Below are 24,949 nucleotides of genomic sequence, written 5' to 3'. Positions count from 1 at the left end.
TTGTTTCATGGAAACAGGAAGGCCATTCAGTCCTTCAAGCCTATTTTGCTGTTCACATGGACCGTAGCTTCTTTTTTATTCTTTCATGGGATGTGGGCATCGCTGGTAAGGCCAGCATTTCTTGCCCATCCCAAATTGCCCTCAAGAAGGTGGTGGTGAGTTGCCTTCTTGAACCGCTGCAGCACATCTGGTGCAGGTATACCCAAAGTGCTGTTAGGGAGGGAGTTCCAGAATTTTGACCCAGCAACAGTGAAGGAATGGCAATATATTTCCAAGTCAGGATGGTGTGTGGTTTGGAGATGAACTTGCAGGTGATGGTGTTCCCATGCAGCTGCCATCCTTGTCCTTCTAGGTGGAAGCAGTCCCGGGTTTTGAAGGTGCTGTCGAAGGAGGCGTCGTGAGTTGCTGCAGTGCATTTTGTCGATGGTACACACTGCTGCTACTGTGATCGGTGGTGGAGGCAGTGAATGTTTAATGTGGTGCGTGGGGCGCCGATCAATGTCTGCTTTGTCCCAGATTATGTTGAGCTTCCCGAGTGTTGTCGGAGCTGCACTCATCCAAGCAGAGAATATTTCATCACACTCCTGACTTGTGCCTTGTAGATGGTGGATAGGGTTTGGGGAGTCACAAGGTGGGTTACTCACTGCAGAATTCCCAGTCTCTGACCTGCTCGTAGCCACAGTATTTATGTGGCTGCTCCAGTTCAGTTTCTGGTCAATTGTAAACCTCACGATGTAGATAATGGGGCATTCAGCAATGGTAATTCAATTGAATGCCAAGGGGAGTTGGTTAGATTCTCTCTTGTTGGAGATCATCATTGCCTGGCACTTGTGTGGCACGAATGTTACTTGCCACTTCGCAGCCCAAGCCTGGATGTTGTCCAGGTCTTGCTGCATTATGGACACGGACTGCTTCAGTATCTGTGGAGTTCAAATGGTACTGAACATCATGCAATCATCAGCAAATATCACCACTCTAACCTTACGATGGAGGGAAGGTCATTGATGAAGCAGCTGAAGATGGTTGGGCCAAGGGCACTACCCTGAGGAACTGCTGCAGCAATGTCCTGGGACCAAGATGATTGCCACCACAACTGCCAACAGCCATCTTCCTTTGTGCTCGGTATGACTCCAACCAGTCGAGAGTTTTTCCTTCAATTCCTATTGACTTCAGTTTGGCTAGGGCTCCTTGATGCCACATTCGGTCAAATGCTGCCTTGATGTTCAGGGCATTCAATCACACCTCACGTCTTGAATTCAGCTCTTTTGTCCTTTTTTGGACCAAGGCTGTAATAAGGTCATGAGCTGAGTGGCCTTGGAGGAACCCAAACTGAGTATCAGTGAGCAGGTTATCGCTGTTTAAGTGGCGCTTGATAGTACTGTCGACAATACCTTCCATCACTTTGCTGACGATCGAGAGTAGACTGATAGGGTGGTAATTGGCTGGATTGGATTTGTCCTGCTTTTTTTGCATAGGACATATTTGGGAAATTTTCCACATTGTCGAGTAGATGCCAGTGTTGTAGCTGTACTGGAACAGCTTGGCTAGGGGCGTGGCAAGCTCTGCAGCACAGATCTTCAGTACTAGAGCTGGGATGTTGTCAGGACCCATAGCTTTTACAGTATCCAGGGCCTTAAGCCGTTTCTTGATATCACGTGAAGTGAATTAGAATGGCTGAAGACTGGCATCTGATGCTGGGGACCTCAGGAGAGGAGGCCAAGATGGATCATCCACTCAGCACTTCTGGCTGAAGATGGTTGCGAAAGCTTCAGCCTTTTCTTTTGTACTGATGTGCTGGCCTCCCCCATCATTGAGGATGAGGATATTTGTGGAGACTCCTCCTCCTGTTAGTTGTTTAATTATCCACCAGCATTCACCACTGGATATGGCAGGAGTGCAGAGCTTTGATCTGATCCATTGGTTGTGGGATTGCTTAGCTCTGTCTATTGCACGCTGCTTCTGCTGTTTGGCATGCAAGTAGTCCTGTTGCAGCTTCACCAGGTTACCTCATTTTTAGATATACCTGATGCTGCTTCTGGCATGCTCTCCTGCATTCCTCATTGAACCAGGTCGATCCCCTGGCCTGATGGTAATGATAGAGTGAAGGATTTTCCAGGCCGTGAGGTTACAGATTGTGTTTGAATACAATTCTGCTGTTGCTGGTGACCCACAGTGCCTTATGGATGCCCAGTTTTGAACTGCCAGAATCTATCCAATTTAGCACAGTGGTAGTGCCGCACAACATGATGGGGGGTATCCTCAGTATGAAGATGGGACTTTGTTTTCACAAGGATTGTGCGAAGGTCACTCCTACCAATAATGTCATGGACACATGCATCTGTAACAGCTAGGCTGGTGAGGACATGTTCTAGTAGGTTTTTCCCTCTTGTTGGTTCCCCCACCATCTGCCGCAGACCAGGTATGTCCATCAGGACTCAGCCCGCTCAGTCAGTAGTGGTGCTACCGAGACACTTTTGGTGATGGACAAGTCCCCCACTCAGAGTACATCCGTGCCCATACCACCCTCAGTGCTGCTTCCAAGTGGTGTTCAAGATGAAGGAGTACTGATTCATCAGCTGAGGGGGACAGTAGGTGATAATCAGTAGGAGTTTCCTTGCCCATGTTTGACCTGATGCTATGAGACTTCATGGAGTCCAGAGTCAATCTTGAGGACTCCCAGGACAACTCCCTCTCGACTGTATATCACTGTGCCGGCCCCTCTGCTGCATCTGTCCTGCTCATGGGACAAGACATAGCCAGGGATGGTGATGGCTGGGACTTTGGATGTAAGATATATTTCCGTGTGTATGACTATGTCAGGCTGTTGCTTGATTAGTCTGTGGGATAGCTCTCCTAATTTTGGCACAAGCCCCCAGATGTTAGTAGGGGGACTTTGCAGAGTAAACAGGGCTAGGTCGATGCTGGGTGTTCCGTTAGTTTTATTCCTTTACAAATTTTGTGTAGCGGTTTTGTACAACTGAATGGCTTTCTAGGCCATTTTAGAGGGCAGTTCAGAGTCAACCACATTGCTGTGGGTCTGGAATCACATGTAGGGCAGAGCAGGTAAGGATGGCAGATTTCCTTCCCATAATGGGATTAGTGAACCAGATGGGTTTTTACGACAATCGATGCTGGTTTCATGGTCAACATTGCTGACTAGCTTTCAATTCCAGATTTTCATTAATTAACTGCATTTATTAATTAATTGAATTTTAAATTCCACTGGCTGCCATGGTGGGGTTTGAACCCATGTCACCAGAGTATTTGCCTGGGTTTCTAGATTACTAGGCCAGTGACATTACCACTGTGACACCATATCCCCATCAGCTGATCTCTGCCTTCACTTCATCTACCTACCTTTGCTCCATATCTCCCGATACCCTTATCTAACAAAAATCTATCATCCTCACTCTTGAAAATTTCAACTGACCCAGCAACAACCACCTTTTGGAGGAAGGTGTTCCACATTTCCTTTCACCGTTTGTATGAAAAAGTACTTCCCGCTTTCACTCTTAAATGCAGGTGGGTGCTGAACAACTATTAGAATGTCACTGAATGTGCGATGGAGCAGACATGAAAAACAACGGCAAACCCAGTTTAAAGCACATATGTAAAATCGTACAAACATACTGAACTATACAAAGAATTAACAATCAAAATAGCTGATAAAAGGTGAACTAAGTACCAGGCATCTAACTCTATAGCCTTCAATTTTACTTCCTGACATAACTAACCAACGTGTTTTTAAAGGAGCTCGCTCAATGAATTAGTACTGATTAACTGTGATGAAAGTCACTATACAATTTGCTACATAATTTATGGATGATAAATCTTCCAAAAAAATTGCTTGTCAGTTAAGGAGTACACTTTATAACCTTGTAGAAATCCAATTACATATCATGGCATATATTGCTTTAAATATTCCAAATATACATTCCTTATAATCTATCTCTCTCTACATTGGGGGCCGGTTAACTCAGTTGGCTAGACAGCTAGAGTATGATGCAGAAAGACGCCAACAGTGATGGGTTCAATCCCTGTGCGGGCTCTGGTGGTTCACAGAGGCCTGCCTCCTTGCCTTGCCTCACTCTTGAGGAGTGGTGACCCTCAAGCTATATTCTCTGCCTCAGAAGGTGGTGCACGCAGCGTCATTGAATATTTTTAAGGCGGAGGTAGATTGATTCTTGTTAGGCAAGGGAATAAAAGATTATCGGGGGTAGATGAGAATGTGGAATTCGAGACAGAAACAGATTAGCCATGATCTTATTAAATGGCGGAGCAGGTTCGATCGGCTGAATGGCCTACCTCTGCTCCTAAGTCGTATGGTATGGTATCACCAAGTGTCTCTCTCTAATGGGGAGACATGCCTATGGTCCTTTGGGACTATGGCTAGAGTATCTCTACCCATGTGTCTGCAATTGACCACTGTTAGTAATTAGAATGGCAACATTTTTCTTTAACAAAACACAGGAGGCAATCACGTGATAATTAGAGGCTTTCTGCCTGCTTTGAAAATTCAACACACTTGTTTTTATTTACTGATTCTGTCTCTGCTTTCTGCCTGTGTCACAAGTGACACAAATTAGAATGTCTATCTGCTCTGTTAAAATAATGCAGATGATAATGAGGCACTTGGGGGTTGATTTTGACTTTTAGGTGGCTGTTTGTGCCAACAGCCATGATTTTTGAAGCTCCAGTCTCATTTGAATTTGACATGCAAAGTACAGACATTAAACAGGTGTCACGATACCAGTTTTCAGCATCAGAAATGTCGGTCAGCTGGGAAGTCGGCAGGTAGGTTTTCGGTGTGGGGTGGTGGTGGGGGGGTGGGGGGGAAGAGGCTCCTCCCAACTCCACAAAAATGCAATTAAAAAAAAATCTGACCATAATTACGTAATTAGAACTTGCATGGAAAAGACTACTGTCCATTTCAAGCGGACAGTCTGGCTGCTCAGATGTAGGCCCCTTTCAAAATGGTGGCGGCCAAAGTGTCGGTTAATAAAGCATTAAGTATGTTTGAGGCCCTTAGTGACCTGTTGACAATGATTTTCCCAGGTGAAAATCGTCCTGTTTTTTTTATTTCAAAATTCAACTGATTTAAAAAAAAATTAAGACAAGGGAAGGCATGGGACACAAACTTCCTGGAGGTTCTGCCGGACTCCCACTATAACAGTTGTGGGAGTCTGGAGGAACTTATCAGAAATAGCAAGGACCCAGTCCAACTTGTAAGACACAGAACATTCACTCAAGTTCAATATTGTGGGAGAGCAGGCCTGGGATGCGAATCCCCTATACGGAGGGTTTCCATTTCCCTGGCTCAGCCTAGATTTGGCAGCGGATTACTGGAAGCTGATATACCAAGTAAGATGATGTGTACTTGAAGCCAGTACCGGAAGGAAAGGCAGCTTAATCCTACATAACAACCAAGACCATCACGTAGGGTTTTTTGTGTCTCTCAGTTTGATATGCTTTCTGAACTTTTCCGAATACAAAATAGCCACGAACACAGACAAACAAACAGCCTGTTTGTTTAAAAAAAAAACTTGGGTGTCCTCTAGCTTTTCTTTAAATAATTCTGAAAAACAGTTGAGCAGAATTTACTAGAAGCTAAAGAAAAATATTCCACCAGGTCAGCTGATTAAATGGTACTGATGCAAGCTGACAAATTAGGAATACTGAACTTGCTCAGACTATAAAATCTATAATCAGCGAAAAGAATCATAGCTCCGGGGAAAATACATCAAGTTCCCGCCCAGATTCTTGGAGATTGTGACCTCAAGTAAAGACTTCAATGAGAGCATTAAAAGACAAAAAGACAATTCAGTGGTTAAATTTAATAATGTTAATATGAAATATGTAATTTACAAAAAATATTGTTTGAATCCTAATTTTAGACATTAAAAATTCCAATTACTGAGAAAAGAAATGGCACAGAGAATTTTGTTCAGAAAGTGTTTTGAGTGATCTATGGGTAAAGATAATACAGTGCCACTAAGCCTGTAATTACACCGGTCCAGAATTTTCTCAGATTTGGTCCTGTTCCGCCACCATATCTTCACTAGAATTGCGGCTGAAATACCATTTACACGTGCGAACAGGGTTTACACCACAGTTCCCAAAAAGTTGCGGCAGAGGAGAGGCAGCAGTTCCAAAGAAATTTTCAGCCACTGTGATCAGTGACAGCTGACACAGCAAAATTGAATAGAAAATGTGGACTCAAAAATTAGCAACGGCAAAAGTTGGTACAGACGAGTGCTGGAAAATTTTCATAATAGAAAGTAAGCTTAGTGCACAGAAAATGCATATCCTTTGTTAGATTTTTAACAAAATAGATACTTAATGTAATACAAACATATTTATTAAATATCATCATACCTTGCATAATGCTTCTTTCAATTTCTGCATCAGTGAATCACTTTCTTGCTGTAGCTCACTAATAATCTGCGTCTTATGGGTAATGGTCCTATTGTCCAATTCTTGTGCTGAATGTAATGAAGATAATTCGATTTGCAACTGTTTAATGGTTTCTTCACACTGAGTCACCTGTAAAAAGAAAAATGACAGCCAACTTCCATCATAAAAATAATTTACAAGCTAACATCGGTCTCAAAGGGATAAAACTGACATGTAAAACAATATAGTTGCATGTAACAAATCATGAACATTATGGGCCAGATCTCGCAGTCAGTGGTGAATCAATGCTGCTCGCCACTGACCTGGAAGAAAGCTGTCCACAAAAATCTAGCAGTCGAGGTGGCGTGCACTTCCCCTTTTCTGGCGCCAGGTTGAATCTGCCGCCAAGTCAAAAGGACCTCCAGATGTCCAGCAACAGCAATGTGATCAAGCAGGGCAAATAGCCAATCACATTGAAGTATTCTCAATGACAGCAAACCAGGAAGCTAAAAGCACTGAAGAATGCTCTTCAATTTAAAGCTACAGAGAGCGAAAGAAATGATTGGGACCAACACATAGGATTAAGGTAGAAGTTGAAATATAATAAACAAACTTTTATTTTTATTTGTTTGTGGGATGTGGGCATCACTGGCTAGGCCAGTATTTTTTGCCCATCCCTAATTGCCCTTTAATTGAGTGGTTTCTAGGGCATTTAAAAGTCAACCACATTGCTGTGGGTCTGGATTCACACATACGCCAGACCAGGTAAGGACGGTAGATTTCCTTCCCGAAAGGACATTAATGAACCAGATAGGTTTTTATAACTATCGACAATGGTTTCATGGTCACCATTAAACTAGATTTTTTAAATTCCAGATTTATTAATTGAATTCAAATTTCATCATCTGCCATGGTGGGATTCGAACCCATGTCCCCCATAGCACTAGCCTGGGCCTCTGGATTACTAGTCCAGTGACATTACCACGACGCCGCCGTCTCCCCAAACTAAAACAATTAAAAAGTTGGATTTTGTTTTTACTATCAATGGAGAAATTTGATATTTGACAAATATAAAATCAGTTTTTCAGGAACACAGGCTGTTCAGCAGTACTTTTGAACTTTGTTAAAAACCTAGATACGCCTCATTTAACAAGGTGCAACTTTTTTGCAAGAGCTTTTACAGTGGGACGAATAGGGCAAAATGGCAAGTTCTTGTCAGTTCAGTGGTTTCTAATTGATTGCAGTCTGGGAGGACTTCCACAATGCACCCTATGGAGAAACATAGGGCAGGGTTTTTAGGACCCGAGGGGGCTGGGAATGAAGGTGCTCAGGCCCTAAAAAATAACAGTGCCGGCCAGTTTCCCACCACCGTTCCTGCTGCCAGCAAGTTTCCTGAGGATGGGAGAAAGTGGGACCCGGAAACCTGCCCAATTCAGGAATTAGGCCAATTAAGGTTGTTAATAAACTCACTGTCAGCTCATTGAGGGGTAGTTTGGAATTTTGGTGGGGGTGCACTCGTTACAATCTGGATCAGGGACAGACCAGGTGCATGGAGGTGGCAACACAGCAGGGAACCAGTCATGGCCGAACCATCAACTTAGATGGGCCCATAAAAGAAAGCACAGCTGAGAGGAGCACTCAGCCATTGGCACACAGGTGCCATCAGGTGTGAAGAGGTTGCAGGGAGAGTGGGCTGTATGCGCTCAGGCACTGCAGGGGGTCGTCACCCTCCTGGCATCAAGGGGCATGAGAGGAGGGGTTAGGGTTCCAGACATTATTGGGAGTGCAGCTGAGTGCAAGGAAGGCAGCAGCTGGTAATGGGAGCATGACTCTCAGATCTTAGGTCTAGTGGCAATGAGGATCAGCATCCTCAGCAGCAGAGACAAAGCACCAGGCATAAGGAGGGCAGAGGAGAAGGACAAGGGGCAGGAAGGCAACGCAGGCCATATTCTCAGCATAGGATCTACCGCCGAAGATGGAGCAAGCTGGGCCAATGCATTGGAGAACCAATGCCACAGACGACTGCACCTATACAGGCAGAGGGCCAGAGTGATTTGTGCCCTCATGGCGGAAGACCTCACAATTGCAGCATTGCTTTCCATGACCAGTCAGTAGCCGTCAAAGTCACTATGGCCTTGAACTTCTTCGCCTCTGGCTCCTTCCAAGGATCAACTGTGGACCTTGGTGATGACTCGCAAATGGCTACCATCACTGCATCGCGCAGGCCACTGATGCCCTGTTTCTGAGAGCTGGACAGTACATCCAATTTCAGAAAGATGGGGCCTCGCAGGCAGAAAGGGCATGGGTTTCACCTCCATCACTGGATTCCCCCAGGTGCAGTGCATCATCAATCGCATTCATATGGCCATCAAAGTGTCGAGTGACCAGCCAGTGAGATTCATCAACAGGAAGGGCTGCCAGTCCCTCAAGGTTAAGCTGGTCTGCGACCACAAGAACTTCCTGCATTTCTGCGCTCTCTTTCCTGGCTGCTACCATTACTCCTTTATCCTCTGGCAATCCAGGGTGCATCAGCTCTTCATTCCATCACCAAACTGCGTAGATGGATTCTAGTGCACAAGGATATCCCTCGAGGAGATGGCTACTCGCCCCTTTACATGAACCCAAGATGGAGCCACAGAGGCATTATAACCAAAGGTAACTGCTCACAAGGACCACCATCGAGAAGGCCCTCAAGCCTTCTGAGGATGCAATTCCAGTGCCTGGAGTAGTCGGGTGGCACCCTGCAGTACACTCCTGCAAGGGTTTCACACATTGTGGTGGTCTGTTGCATCTGGAATTGCATGGCCCTCCAAAAGGGGAGTGGATCTTGAAGAGGGTTAAGCGCTTGATCGAACCTGATGAGTGGCGGAGGAGGACGAGGAGTAGAAGGAGGAGCACAAAGATGCAGAATGGAGAGGCATCCCAGCTGCACAGGGAGGTGGCCGGGCCCTGGACAGGACTCCAGGATCTCATTAGGATTCCGGCAACATCAGGGATTATCTGATCCAGGCACGTTCTAACTCAGCAAGACTGCATTCTCTGGAACTCACTTTCATCTGCCTTTGAAAACAGTTCCATCGAAGAAGCAGCCTTGAATAGATCTACTCTTACTGCCATTGAATGATGCAGATCCACCCAGAGGTCTCAATAGCCCATTTCAAAGACCTTTGCTTCCCTTCAGCACCTCTTCCCTCTCCCGTTGAGGCTCGAATGAGGTGGAGGCAACCTCCTCGCTTGTCTCTGCTTGTGCCTTAGATACATGTGGCAGTCGTCCTCATTGTGAAGGTGCCAATGGGGGCACCTCCAGAGGCTGCTGCACTGGCATCCAGGCAGGGGCAGCCTCAGTCACTGGGTCCTGCTGCATTGATGGCCCCTCAGTTAGAGGGCCAAGGTGGCACCCTTATCCTCCTTGGTGACTGCCTCAGCACGAGGCTGGCGTTCTGGATGACAGGAGTGGAGTACCAGTTGGGGCGCAACTGTCATCCACTCCAAAAATCTCTGTGCCATCAGCGCCACTGACCAGTTCATGCTACAAAGCGTGGCATGCATCCTGTAACCGTCAGTTCACAGCACATGGTTGCACTAAGAATGCTACTGCATATGATTCTTTATGAGGTTGGCCACTTTCTCAATGAAAGAGCATGTTCAAAACCCTGAGCCATGGTGGCACGCATGAGCCGAATGGACTTCTCCATTCCGCATTGCCTCAGGGAACTTGGACATATGATACACAACTGCTGCTGCTGGTCGAAGTAGAGCCTCCTTTCTTGTGACTACCGAGTCCCTGCATCAACACCCAGCTGAGTATGGCTATGCCTGTTGTCCGTCCTCTGAGTAGGACTGCCCATAGCTGTCTCTGCCACTCTCACCTTCTCTTGCTCACTCGTGACGTACTCATCACCCAGTGCCACTCTATCTAATCGCACGCGAGGACCCACCAATTTCAGTGTATCTGTGGGTGTGTCTGTAAGATGTAACGGTGCTTGCTCTGCTCTATCGGTTTCCTGTGTTTGCTCTGATGCCATTACAGGACTCTGCTGATTCCTCCTCCATGAAAAAACCTGCAGGAGATACAAGATGATCATGAGAACTAGTCTTTGAGAGCAGAATGTTTAAATGGGGCCTGCAATTGCAGAGTTCCTCCTCCATTCCCATCCTCACGGCCGCTAATTGGCTGCCCAACCTGCCCTCCTGCCAATTAGCAGCCCGTTTCCGTGAAAATTGCAGGCTTTGACTGCTTCCCCTGGGGCAGGGGCGGGTCCCGGAAACGGTCCCAACGTCGATTTCCCAACCCAGCTAGGAAAATTCTGCCCATAGCATCGCTGACAGCAACTTCTGGATTTCTGTGTTTAACTGTACATGCGCAGATTCCAGAGGTTGCTGTCAGTTTCTGAGGAGTAACGACAGAGAACACGAACAGTTCTGCCATCATTACTAATGCAAAATCTGAGGCTATGTCAATCATCATTTAAATAATCAGAAGTATGAAACTATATTGCAATGTGCAACCTATTCTACTAGCATATACCTTATTTAGGCCCCTATTTACTCAGATATATTAATACTTCCAAAGTAAAAAATCAGCACAGTGGTCACATAGAGTGGTCGTGAAAAGAGGGAAGTGTAAATAGAGTGCAAACAAGGGAATTTGGTGTAAGTAGGTAATCGGTGCAGAAAGAAAAGGAGGTGCTGCTTTTTGCCTCCAATAGCTGTATTGGTTCGTATAATCTTGAGGCAGTATTTAATTTTTTTGTCCAGTGTTTAGTGCAAGTTAGTGTGTAGAAAAAGAAAATAAACTTACAACAAACTAAAAGGTAGATATAAATAATATAAATAACCGAGGCTAACATGACAGAGCAGGACTGCAGTATGTGGGAGTCTGTGAACAGTGAGACTGTCCCGAGCGAACATATCTGCAGTAGATATCTCTGTCTTGCATCTCTCCAGCTCAGAGTCACTCAGCTGGAGTGCAAGTTGCAACAATTTCTAACATATAAGGGAGGGGAAGCAGTTTTTGGATAGCTTGCTCCAGACTTCAGTTACACCTTGTAGAGAGGTGCAGGTATGATCAGTAGTGTCTTCTTAGGCAGTCCCTCAGGAATGAGGATGACTTTCTTCCACTCCAGGGTTGTGGATCCTTAGGTGACAGAACAGTCCAATTCTGGATCCGCACACTCTGCCACAGGTGGGGCAGGTGGTGTTTGGTGAGGCGAGTGAATGGGATGTTCGAAATTCCGATCGCTCCTTCCACTGTTTGCACTTGGTCGCTGCCTGGGCATGTTGACTTTATTCGAACTGGCTGGCACCGTTGCGGATGCTTCTTCTCCATTTTGGGCAGTCTCGGGCAAGAGATTCCCACGAATCAGTGGAGATGTCACATTTTTTCAGAGAAGCTTTAAGGACACCCTTGTAGCATTTTCTCTGCCCTCCTGGTAGCCTTTTGCCGTGACAGAGCTCTGAGTAGAAAGCTTGTTTTGGAGTCTTATGTCAGGCATGTGGACGATGTGGCCTGCCCAGCATAACTGACGAGCCATGACCAGTGCCTCGATACTGGGGATGTTGGCCTGAGAAGGACACTGATATTGAAGAACCTGTCCTGCCACTGAATTAGCAGGATCTTGTGGAGGCACCCCTGGTGATGTCTCTCCTGGGCTTTGAGATGTCTGCTGTAAAGTATCCATGTTTCCGCTGCATACAGGAGGGCAGGTAACACTGCAGCCCTGTAGACCATGAGCTTGGTGACAGGTTTGAGGTCTTTGTCATCAAACACTCTTTTCCTCAGACGACCGAAGGCTGCGCTGGCACACTGGAGGTGATGCTGAGCTTCATTGTCGATGTCTGCACTTGCTGAGAGGAGGCTCCCTAGGTATGGGAAGTGATCGGTAGTGTACCGGAGACAGAGAGAGAGAGAGAGAGAGAGAGAGAGAGAGAGAGAGGAGCACAGCAGGAGCGGAGGTTTAAAAAGTGCACCAAAAGCCCAGAGTTGGAGACCGGAGACAGAGCGAGAGAGAGAGAGAGGAGCACGGCTGGAGCAGCAGGAGTGGAGCAGGAAAAAAAATCAAAAAGTGATATTAGAGTGACGTCACAATCAACAGGGAGAGCAGGTAAGCTTTTAATTTAATTTAATTTAAGTCAAACGTCACAGGCAAGCAGGTGGGTGATTGGTTTGTGAAGAAGCTACCCGTTTGGTGAATATCTGGTAGTGATTAAGGTCCAATCTAATCCTAACATTTAAAGTAGTAAAGGAACTAGTGGTAAGCTTAATAAAATGTATATTAAAAAAGGAAAATAAAATAAATAATTGAATAAAATAATTACGTAGTTAATTAAAACACATTATGAATTGCAGGGCAGTATAATCTTGAGTGGGGGTCAGTATAGTTAGGGGGATTGACACTGTTCTCTGCAACAAAGAGCGAGAGTCCAGACGGCCATGTTGCCTGCTCGGTGCCAGAGTTCGGGACATCTGCTCAGGGCTGAAGAGGAACTTACAGTGGGAGGGGGAGGATCCAGTTATCGTGGCCCATGTAGGTACCAACGACATAGGCAGGAAAAGGAAAGAGGTTCTGCATAGTCAGTACGAGGAACAAGGCACCAAATTAAGAAGCACAACCTCAAAGGTAATAATCACTGGATCCTTACCTGAGCCACGTGCAAATTGGCATAGGGCAAATAAGATTAGAGAAATTAATGCGTGGCTCAAACACCGGTGTGGTAGAAGTGGGTTCCGGTTTGTGGAGCACTAGCACCAGTACTGGTGAAAGTGGTGGCTGTACCATTGGGACGGTATACACCTGAACCGTGCTGGGGCTGGTGTTCTAGCGAGCTGCATAAGAAGGGACGTACAGAAGGTTTTAAACTGAATCGTGGGGGCAAGGGATCAAATTTGGAAAGATATGGTCAATCAAGGAGTAGAGACAAGGCAAGAGAGAAAAGGTATTAATATGGGAAATGATAAACAGACTGTGACAGGAAGGGACAGAGCATGCAAATCTAAGAGTAAATCAACAGATAAGGCTAGAGGTTACAAAAATAAAAAATGGACAAAACTAAAGGCTCTGTATCTGAATGCACGTAGCATTCGAAACAAAACAGATGAACTGAGAGCACAAATAGAAATAAATAAGTCCAATCTGACAGCCATTACAGAGACATGGCTGCAGGACGACATAGATTAGAACCTGAATATTGAAGGATATATGGCATTTAGGTAGGGCAGGAAGCTAGGAAAAGGTGGAGAGGCAGCTGTGTTAATTAATGATGATATTAGCGCAATCGAGAGGGATGACCTAAGTTCAGGTGGCCAGGATGTAGACGCAGTTTGGGTAGAGATGAGAAATCATAAAGGCAAGATGTCACTTGTGGGAGTGGTGTACAGGCCACCTAACATTAACCACAGTGTAGGACAGGGTATAAAAGGAAGAAATAATGGCAGCTTGTCAGAAAGGTACAGTGATAATTATGGGGGATTTTAACCTACTTATAGACTGGAAACATCAGATGGGCAGAGGTAGCCTAGATGAGGAGTACATAGAATGTTTTCGGGATAATTTCTTGGAACAACACATTCTGGAGTCAACCAGAGAGCAGGCTATACAAGACCTGGTATTGTGCAACAAGATAGGATTAATGAATGACCGCATAGTTCCCTGAAGGTGGCAACGCAGGTCAATAGAGTGGTCAAGAAGGCATACGGCATGCTTTCCTTCATCGGACGGGGTATTGAGTACAAGAGTTGGCAGGTCATGTTACAGTTGTATCAGACTTTGGTTCGGCCACATTTGGAATACTGCGTGCAGTTCTGGTCGCCACATTACTAAAAGGATGTAGATGCTTTGGAGAGGGTGCAGAGGAGGTTCACCAGGATGTTGCCTGGTATGGAGGGCGCTAGCTATGAAGAGAGGTTGAGTAGATTAGGATTATTTTCATTAGAAAGACGGAGGTTGAGGGGGGACCTGATTGAGGTGTACAAGATCATGAGAGGTATAGACAGGGTGGACAGCAAGAAGCTTTTTCCCCCAGAGTGGGGGATTCAATTACTAGGGGTCACAAGTTCAAAGTGAGAGGGGAAAAGTTTAGGGGGGATATGCGTGGAAAGTTCTTTACGCAGAGGGTGGTGGGTGCCTGGAACGCGTTGCCAGCGGAGGTGGTAGACGCGGGCACGATAGCGTCTTTTAAGATGTATCTAGACAGCTACATGAATGGGCAGGAAGCAAAGAGATACAGACCCTTAGAAAATAGGCGACAGGTTTAGATAGAGGATCTGGATCGGCGCAGGCTTGGAGGGCCGAAGGGCCTGTTCCTGTGCTGTAATTTTCTTTGTTCTTTGTTCTCTTTAGTTAAGGCGCCCCTAGGTAGCAGCAATCATAATATGATTAAATTTTACATTCAGTTTGAGGGAGAGAAGAGTGGGTCCAAGACTAGTATTTTAAACTTAAATAAGGGCAATTATGAGGGCATGAAAGCAGAGCTAGCTAAAGTGAACTGGCAAATCAGATTAAGGGATAGGTCAATAGAGATGCAGTGGCAGATATTTAAGGGGATATTTCAGAATACACACATTTCAACAAGAAAGAAAAATTCCAAGGGGAGGACCTGCCATAGGGATAATGTTAAGGATAATGATAACCATAGGGTTAACTAAAACAGTTAAAGATAGTATCAAACTTAAAGAAAAAGTAACTCCTTTATTCAAAAAGGGAGAGAGACAGAAAAGCAGGAAACTACAGGCCAGTTAGCTTAACATCTGTCATAGGGATAATGTTAGAAGCTATTATAAAAAATGTTATAGCAGGGCATTTAGAGAAATTCAAGGTAATCAGGCAGAGTGAACATGGTTTTGTGAAAGGGAAATCATGTTTAATCAATTTATTGGAGTTCTTTGAGGGAGTTACATGTGCTGTGGATAAAGGGGAACCGGTGGATGTATTCTAATTAGATTTCCAGAAGGCATTTGACAAGGTACCACATAAAAGGTTATTGCAGAAAATAAAAGCTCATGGATTAGGGGGTAACATATTGGCATGGACAGAAGATTGGCTAGCTAACAGGAAACAGAGAGTAGACATAAATGGGCCATTTTCTGGTTGGCAAGATGTAATGAGTGTTGTGCCACAGGGATCAGTGCTGGGGCCTCACCTTTTTATAATTTATATAAATGACTTAGTTGAAGGGACCGAAGGTATGGTTGCTAAATTTGCTGATGACACAAAGGTAGGTAGGAAAGTAACTTATGAAGAAGACATAAGGGGGCCACAAAGGGATATTGATAGGTTAAGTGAGTGTGCAAAGAACTGGCAAATGGAGTATAATGTGGGAAAGTATGAAATTGTCCACTTTGGCAGCATGAATAAAAAAGAAGCATATTATCTAAATGGTGAGAGATTGCAGAGCTCTGAGATGCAGAGGGATCTGGGTGTCCTAGTGCAAGAATCGCAAAAGGTTAGTATGCAGGTACAGCACATAATTAGGAAAGCTAATAGAATGTTATTGTTTATCGCGAGGGGAATTGAATACAAAAGTGGGGAGGTTATGTTTCAGTTATACAGGGCATTGATGAGACCACATCTGGAATACTGTGTACAGTACTGGTCTCTTTATTTATGGAAGGATGTAAATGCGTTGGAGGCAGTACATTATTAGACTAATACCTGGAATAGGCAGGCTGTCTTAAGAGGAAAGATTGGATAGGCTAGGCTTGTATCGAGTTGATTGAAACATGTAAGATCCTAAGGGATCTTGACAGGGTGGACGTGAAAGGATGTTTCCACTTGTGGGAGAATCTAGAACTAGGGGTCACTGTTTAAAAATAAGGGGTCGCCCATTTAAGACAGAGGTAAGGAGAAATTTTTTCTCTCAGAAGGTCATGAGTCTTTGGAATTCTCTTCATCATAAGGCAGTAGAAGCAGAGTCTTTGAATATTTGTAAGGCAGAGGTAGCTAGATTCTTGATAACCAAGGGAGTGGAAGGTTATCAGGGGTAGGTGGAAATGTGGAGTAATCAGTTCAGCCATGAACTTATTGAATGGTGGAGCAGGCTCGAAGGGCAGAGTGGCCTACTCCTGCTCCTAATTCGCACGCTCATATGTACAGCATAAGGGGAACCCAGGGGAGATAGAGAACAAGGATCTGCTGAAACTGATCCTATCCAACAAGTACAATGTACTTACTAACTAGGAGGATAAGGATAAAGACTGTAGGAAGGACAGACAAAAAGCGGCACCATGGCACCTTGGAGCAGGAGGCGTCCAAAGGCGGGAGGAGGAGGAGAGGAAGCCTAATGTGGTAGTTGTGGGGGATTCATTAACTAGGGAGACAGATAGCATTCTTTGTAATCAGGATTGAGTGTTCCACATGGTATGTTGCTTTCCTGGTGCCTGGATGAGGGACATCTCAAACCAGCTTGAAAGGATATTGGAGAGGGAGAGGGCAGGGGAAGGGTATAGTTGCTGTGGTCCATGTTGGGACCAATAGCGAAGAGTTGGGAAGAATACCAGGAATTAGGAGCTAAATTAAAGAATAGGATCTGAAGGGTTATTATCTTTGGATTATTACCTGAACCACATGCAAATTAACATAGGGATAAGCAGATTAGGAAGTTGAACATGTAGCTGAAGGAGTGGTGTGGTGAAGAGGGATCCTATTTCATAGGACACTAGTGCCAGTACTAGGACAGGAAGGAACTGTACCATTGGGATGGGCTCCACTGAGGTGGCATCAGGGTCCTCGAAGAAAGGATAAATAGGGCAGCCACAAGAAATTTAAACTAGTAAGTGGAGTCCGGGGGCAGGGGCGAGGTGGAGTTCCTCAGATGGACAATTTAGTATCAATAATAGTTCCAAAAAAAAACATGAAGAAAGAGAGTAAGTCAGAAATTGCACTTTAGGCACCACAAGTAAAAGAAAAAATAAATGTAAAGTAATTAATCCAGGAGAGAGAAATAAGAAATGTGCGAGTAAAACATTAGAACATAAGCACAGGTTGAAAAATGTGCGGCTTAAATAGGCATCCTTTATATAAATGCAGAGTATAAGGAACAAATTGAATGAATTGCAGGCCAAATTTGACTTGGAGGGTAGGACATGATAGCCATTACCGAGACATGGCTGCAAGATGGTCAGGACTGGGAACTAAATACAGAGGGTTACAGGAAAGATAGAGAAAATGACAGAGGGGGAGGAGTAGCCTTGGCAATTAAGGATGAAATCACTTTGATGATAGAGCATATAACAAGTGGTAAGCAGGAAGTGGAGACTTAATAAATAGAAAAGGATTTAAGATTGCAGTGGGAGTTGTGTATAGGTCCCTTGGTAGCAGCTGTGAAGTGGCAGATTGTATAAATGTTGAAATCAGACAAGCATATAGCAAAGGTTAAGTGGTTTTAATGGGAGATTTTAACTTTTACATAGATAAGGATAAGCAAACTAGCACATGTCAGAAAGGTAGTGAATTTATTGAGTGTTTTTGGGATAGTTTTCTGCAGCAAAAGTCCTAGAGCCAACAAGGGGGCATGCCATATTAGAATTAATAATGAATAATGAATCAGATTTAGTTAACAGCCTAACTATGGGTGAACATTTATCTAATAGTGATCATAATATGATCAAGTTCAACGAAGTGTTGAAAGGGAGGAATGGGCAACAGCAACTAAGATTCTGGATTTAGGTAAGGCTAACTTCAATGAGATGAGCCTGAGACTGTCCACAATAAACTGGACAAACCTGTTAATGGGCAAAATGACAGAAGATCAGTGGGACGTGTTCAAAAGAGAATTTAATGTGATACAGAACCAGTTTATACTTCTATGGGACAAGAACTTTACTTACTAGAAAAGAATACCAGACACAACGAAAGAGGTAAATGATCACATAAAAGTGAAAGAAAAAACATATAAAAATGCGAAAAACAGCACAGATCCTAGCGAATGGCAAAGATAAAAAGAACAGCAAAGGGTGATAAAACAGATAATAAGAACTACAAAAAGAGAATATGAAAAGAAATTTGCAAGTGAAAGCAAAATTAACAAAAAAATTACAATTACATTAGGAAAAAGAGAGATCAGCGGCAATGTGGGTCCCTTAAAAACTGATAACGGTGATTACTTTGCATCGATATTTACAGTACAGGAGGAGGTGTCAGATATGGGCGGCACAGTGGCGATGGGCGGCACAGTGGCGCAGTGGTTAGCACCGCAGCCTCACAGCTCCAGCGACCCGGGTTCAATTCCGGGTACTGCCTGTGTGGAGTTTGCAAGTTCTCCCTGTGTCTGCGTGGGTTTCCTCCGGGTGCTCCGGTTTCCTCCCACACGCCAAAGACTTGCAGGTTGATAGGTAAATTGGCCATTAGCAATTGCCCCTAGTATAGGTAGGTGGTAGGGAAATATAGGGACAGGTGGGGATGTGGTAGGAATATGGAATTAGTGTAGGATTAGTATAAATGGATGGTTGATGGTCGGCACAGACTCGGTGGGCCGAAGGGCCTGTTTCAGTGCTGTATCTCTAAAAAAAAAAAAATCCCAAGGAATCAGGGTAAGGGATTCCCAAAATTAACAAAAGCAAAATAACATAATGAAGAAAATAATGGCATGAAAGAGTAACACATTCCCAGGGCCAGATGGTTTCCATCCCAGGGTTTTAAAGGAAGTAGGTGAGAACATTGCAGATGTCCTAACTATAATCTTCCAAAGTTCTCTCGATTCGGAAACCATTCCTTTAGATTGGAAAATTGCACAGGTCCACAATTTAAGAAAGGTGAGCGAGAACAAACAGAATTACACTCCAGTTAGCCTAACATCTGTTGTCAGGAAATTGCTAGAGCCTATAATTAAGGATAGGGTAACTGAACAACTTGAAAATTTTCAACTGATCAGAGAGAGCTAGCATGGATTTGTAAGGGGAAAGCAATGCATGACAAATCTGACTGAATTTTTTGAAGAGATAACTAAAGTAGAGGACAGGGGAATGTCTACATATCTTAATTATTTGGACTTCCAGAGGCATTTGATTATGTCCCTCATAAGTTGCTGTTAACTAAAGTTGAGGTCATGGAATTAAAGCCAAATTATTCACCTAGTTAGGAAATTAGTTGAGCAACAGGGGACAGAGAGTAGGGATAATGGGCATGTACTCTGATTGGCAGAAGGTGACTAGTGGTGTCCCACAAGGATCATGTTGAGGTCTCAACCATTCACTGTACTTATTAACAACTTAGTTGATGGTATAGAAAGCCACATATCCAAATTTTCCAATAACACAAAGATAGGCAGCTTTGTAAGCAATGTAGATGGAAGATATTGATAGGTCAAGTAAATGGGCAAAACTGTGGCAAATGGATTTCAAGGTAGGAAAATGTGAGTTCATCCACTTTGGATCTAAAAAGAATAGAACAGGGTACTTTCTGATGGGGTAAAGCTAGAAACAGTGGAGATCCAAAGCGTATACTGGGCTTGGAGGGAGTACAGTGTCGATTTACCAGAATGACACCTGGACTCCAAAGGTTAAGTTACGAGGCGAGATTACACAAACGAGAGTTGCATTCCCTGGAATTTATAAGGTTAAGAGATGATTTGATCCAAGTTTTCAAGATATTAAGGCGGACAGAGAGGGTAGATAGAAATTATTCCCACTGCTCGGGGAGTCTAGGATTAGATGGCATAGTCTAAAAATAAGAGCCAGAACTTTCAGGAGTGAATTTAGGAAACAAGGGAGGAATTTTATTCGGCCTGCAAGAGTAGCTTTTGTGGCGAGCGGGGTGACTTAATTAGGTGTGATCTGATATTTTGCATTCCTGACAGCAGTTTTTTGTTAGATTAAGTCAGCTGCATGTTTACGGCGTGTCAGGGTTCACCCCGTCCCATGGCGGATTCGAGTTTTCCATTCATTTGCATAGTATGAATACTCATGACCAGATAATTATTTCAAATTAAGTCCTACATGACAGGTTAAGTCAACGGCGCATGGGAATCTTGTGGCGCTTGGTTCATGTTCATTTAAAAGTCGGCTTTGTGCAATTGTGTCTGAGATGAGTTGTTTTCTTTCTTGAACTCTTTGGCACAAGGAAGGCTGACATTGGAATGGATGTTTGGCTCCAGACTCAGGAGCAGCCAGGGCAATTCCTTCACGGGGGAAGTGGGGAAGGCATGGTGGGGGGGGTTTGTACAGGCTGGGGTCTCGCGTGGGTGGAGGTGCAGGGAGGGAGTGGTCTATCGTCCAGGGTGTGTACTAGGTGTTGTTGCTGCTGCAGTTGGCTGGGGGTGGGGAGGGGGGGGATGTTTTGAGCAAAAGATTAAAGTGATGGTCATGATGGGCCTAAAGGGAGGGTTGAGTGTTGTCCATGTCAGGGTCCCATGGGACGAACTCAGGGTATTGGCTGGCAGAGGGAACAGTCACAGTAACAGGAAGCAATTGGATTCGGTAGGGGTAAAGGCAAGACTTAGGGTTGGGTATTCAATTGAATCATAGGGAAGTGATTGGGACTTGGCAATGACATGGAAGTGGATAATTGGAGGATCAAGGGTGAGTGGGCATATCGTTGGTGACGCTTTTAGGAACAGGGGTAGAGATGGCATGTATAAGTTAATGGTCCAAGGTAATGGGAGGAGGTTCAAGGGTCACAGAGGGAAGGTGTATGGTAACGTTGGGTGGGTGAAGGGTGATGGGTGCAGGCTGGAAGGTAATAGGAGGAGGGTGGAAGGTGGGGAAACTCACCTCGATTGTAACATGTACCATTTTTCCAAATGATAGTGGAAACCACATGGCCATTCAAGGATTGCAAACCGATTGAGAGGAGACCAATGATTGGTGGGTGGATTTCAGGCTGGGCACAATATTAGGTACATAAAGGATATCTGCTCATTACTTGAATGCTAGAAATACATGGCAAAGCAAGGGTGATTTTTAACGCTGATCTCATTTCAATTGTTGCAAAGCTGCAAAGACATGGGTCTCATACACCCAATGGGAGGAATTTTATGCTCTCCCTCGTGGCGACTTTGGAGGCAGGGAGAGCATATAATCGGTGGGGGACCCCGCTACCTTCCCATTTCCACGCAAATTAAGTCTGGGCGGGAAGGCCCATGCATGGCCTTCCTGCCCCACCGTCAAATGAGGCCCTTAAATGGGCAATTAATGCCAATTAAGAACCTCATCCTGCCTCCGCCAGAATTAGTCCACTGGTGGACAGGCCTATCGCTGCATGTGAAGCATGCGCAAACCCATGCGGGTTGCTTGCTGGATCTGGTGCGCAGGGCGGGATGGGTCCCTCGTTAAGAGGAAATTAATGCCTGAACGAGATACCCAGGATCGGGAAGTGGGGGGGCCACTGAGAGCCAACCCCCTATCCCTGCTGCTAGCCCACTGCACCCTCCTCCCCCACGACCACCACCCCGCAAAACCCCTCCCGCCCTGACTACCTGTGTCTTAGGTTCAGCGCCTCGGGTGAGTCCAGTACCAGCAGTAGCCACCGCCTCTGCAATGGCGCTGCTCACTTAAAGAGCTGCCAGGCTCTGATTGGCCGCCAGCTCTCAGAGGGCGGTTCTTGATCCTGGGGAAGGCCCTTGATTTGGCAGGCCTTCCCCAGAGGAGGTGACAAGTGGCTCTCGCCGGCACTTTAGCCAGTGGTTGAAACCCCATCGCCCTGATAAAATCCCGGCCAATTTTCCTCCTACCATGGGAAGAAGAGCAGAGGATGCGACCGAGGAGCGATCTTGTAGCTCAGCGGCTGATGCCTCAACACTAGCAGCAGGCAGCACAAGAGGGTGCGGCTGCTCAGAATGATGCCATCCAGGGAAGGTGTTATAGAATATGGGCGCTGGCATCCTCAGGACAAGGAAAAACTGCCTTCAGATGTCTGAGGGGCATTGCTAGAATGCCTGAGGATGTCACATGTGATGGTCACTGAAATTTGTGGAATCATTCAGCATGTTCTGTAACCGTGTGATTTTGGTGGGAATCGCGTGCCAGTTGCCCTCAAGGGGACTGCTGCACTCAATTGGTTTGCTACCGGTACTTTCCAGGGAACTGGTGACATATGTGGCATCTCACAGGCTGCCACTCAGGTGTATCAAAGAGGTGACTGATGCCCTATTTCATTGTGCCAATGATGTCTCCCTGAGGGGAAGGGGCACCCAGAAGGAGGTCCAGGTTCCTTGTCCCCCTCTCGCTTAGACACTGCTGCATAGAGCCCATGGCTACAGCGATGTTGTGCAGGTCAGAGCACATATGGGTCGAGTGCAGAACCAGAGTCGCCATGGAGCTTGTCAAACTCTCCACTGAGGAAGCCATATGCTCATATGTCTGGGACATGGCACAGATCATGACTCCTCTATGGCACATGCAAAGCCCAGCATGACCTCTGGCATCTAGGACATGGTTTTCCCATGATTTCACTGCATTTCCAGCAGACTTCTTGTAGTCTCAAACAGAGAATCATCATCAGCATGGGGCTGAGCATGGGGCCTGGTCCCCAGCAGTCCTTCGATTGGCAGGGGACCAGGCTGGCACATGCTCCCTCAGCTGCTGGGACATGTCTGTGTCATGCCCACTAGATTGTGACCGTGATTCTAATCGCCATCCTCCCACAGACCGTGTGGATGTATCTATGCTGGTGGGGGTGAAACAAGAGGCAGGTGACAGTGCACCCTCTGGGGCATTGGCAGCATCTTCCCCAGAGGCAGTGTCTTGGGCCCTGGAGCATTCCGTTGCTTGAGTGCAGGCACCTGCAGTAAAAAACAAACAGAAGCACATTAAGCATCATCACATCATAAAGTTGACACTTTTTCACATGTTCCTCCTATGGCTGCAACAGTAAAGTTGACACTTCATCCTTACGCCTTGATGATCCTGCCTTGCCGTCCACAATCGCTCTTCTTCCCTCCTTTCCAGCTATCTCTGCTGCCTCTTCCTCTGCTGGGGTCAGGATTCTTATGTCAGGCACTCCTCCACCTGTTTTCGTCTGCTCCCTTTGGTTATCGGAACATGGGAGAAGTAGACCATTCAGCCCATCAAGCCTGCCCCGCCATTCAATATGATCATGACTGATCTTCCACTGTATCGGTTTTTCCTGCAGGATAAAGTGCTCTTTTAATGACATGTTAAATGATGTCTCACATCCACTATCTACATGCATTAATATCACTCATCATGGACTGTCGGTCGTACGCGCATCCAAGCGCAAACAGATGCCAGACTTATACATTCTGCACTATCAATTGGGATATGGCACCAAGGCTGATCACGCATTTGAACTCATGCCATGACTGCCCACTGTCATAAACACAATTTCACACAGCCAAGGAGAAAAATATTTGTACAGCTTCAGCAACATCACCTATCCTCCCCAATCTGAGCAAGTCACCTGTTTCAGACACTGTACCCATTACCCCACAGTTTGACACCTCATCTACCACCTCCATCGAGGCCACCTTGGTCAGGCGGGAGGGTCTTCTGAGTCCATCTCTTGGGAAGAGGACTTCCCACCTTTCCCTGATGGCCTGGAGAAGAACATGCAAGGAGGCATCACAGAACCGTGGGACAGGACACTGCCTGCTGGATGCCATTGGTGTGGGTAGTGATGGTGACAGAAGTCAAATCTGAAGAGGAGTTGGTGCTGGAGTGGGAGAGATTGCAACGGATGAGGAAGGCCAAAAAATACAGCAATATTAATAATTATTTTCTGCAGATGATTAAACGACGGTCAGGCTGCGGTATAATGTATAGCCATGGCGTTAATGGTGCTTTGAAGAATGACAGCGGGTTCCACCAATGAAAATTTGTCCCTGCCGCATGATCATGTGTGTCTCCTGTGCCCACCGCTGGAATAGCAAATTACATTTATGATCGTGTGGGAAATGGCAAAAAGGGCAGAAGTGGAAGTGCCATGAACCTCCGGTTATGCCGTTGGAAACACTGCGAGATGCATAAAATGCCACCCATAGAGTGGTGGAGATTTGGAATTCTCTTCCACAAATAGCAATTGATGTTAGATCAGTTGTTAATTTTAAACCTGAGATTGAGAGATTTTTGTCAACCAAAGGTATTAAGGGATGTGGGGCAAAGATGGGTATATGGAGTTGGGTCGCAGATCGAGAATGATCTCTTTGAATGGCAGAACAGGCTCGAAGGTCTAAATGGCCTACTGCTGTTCCCATGTCTTTTTTTTTTGCAGAGGAGGATTCAAGTTTGGAATGCAGCCTACATGGACATAAATGTGATACACTAAATATAAATCCATCTAAATGTAATCATGTGTAATAGTTATAGTACGAGACCAGCATCCTAGAGGTCACAAGTTCAAATCTCACTATAGTAAGTTATGAAACTGAGTTTAATTATACTGGCAATTGATGGTCCAGCACAAGGAAAAGTGACCATAAAATTTGCTGGATTGTTGTAAAACAAAATCCAATTGGTTCACTGATGTCCTTTGAGGAAGTGATCAGTCCAGTCTGAACTACATGGAAATGGGTTGCCTACAGGCCAAAAATAAAAAATTCCAAAGCGACTGAAAGAACCCCAATGCAGAATGGAGGGAAGTTAAACAACCTGCTGTCCACAGGCACA

General features: G+C 45.3%; 1 protein-coding gene across 7 annotated transcripts in view; it reads right to left on the bottom strand.

Moving 5' to 3' along the window:
- The window catches only part of LOC137370043 (polyamine-modulated factor 1-binding protein 1-like), a 719,669-nt gene that overhangs the window by 425,482 nt on the left and 269,238 nt on the right, over positions 1-24,949 (bottom strand). For all 7 annotated transcript variants that reach the window (XR_010975068.1, XM_068032077.1, XM_068032078.1 and 4 more), the window contains one exon: positions 6,376-6,543. Coding sequence is in view for 6 of the 7 variants with exons in the window: in XM_068032077.1 (XP_067888178.1) it covers positions 6,376-6,543 (168 nt within the window). In the remaining variant the exon portion in view is untranslated. The remainder of the gene's footprint in view (positions 1-6,375; positions 6,544-24,949) is intronic.

The sequence above is a fragment of the Heterodontus francisci genome, chromosome 5 (genome assembly GCF_036365525.1).
Source record: "Heterodontus francisci isolate sHetFra1 chromosome 5, sHetFra1.hap1, whole genome shotgun sequence".
Taxonomy (NCBI): domain Eukaryota; kingdom Metazoa; phylum Chordata; class Chondrichthyes; order Heterodontiformes; family Heterodontidae; genus Heterodontus; species Heterodontus francisci.
Note: the sequence above shows the minus strand (reverse complement) of the source record. Positions and strands in the feature narration are given on the sequence as shown.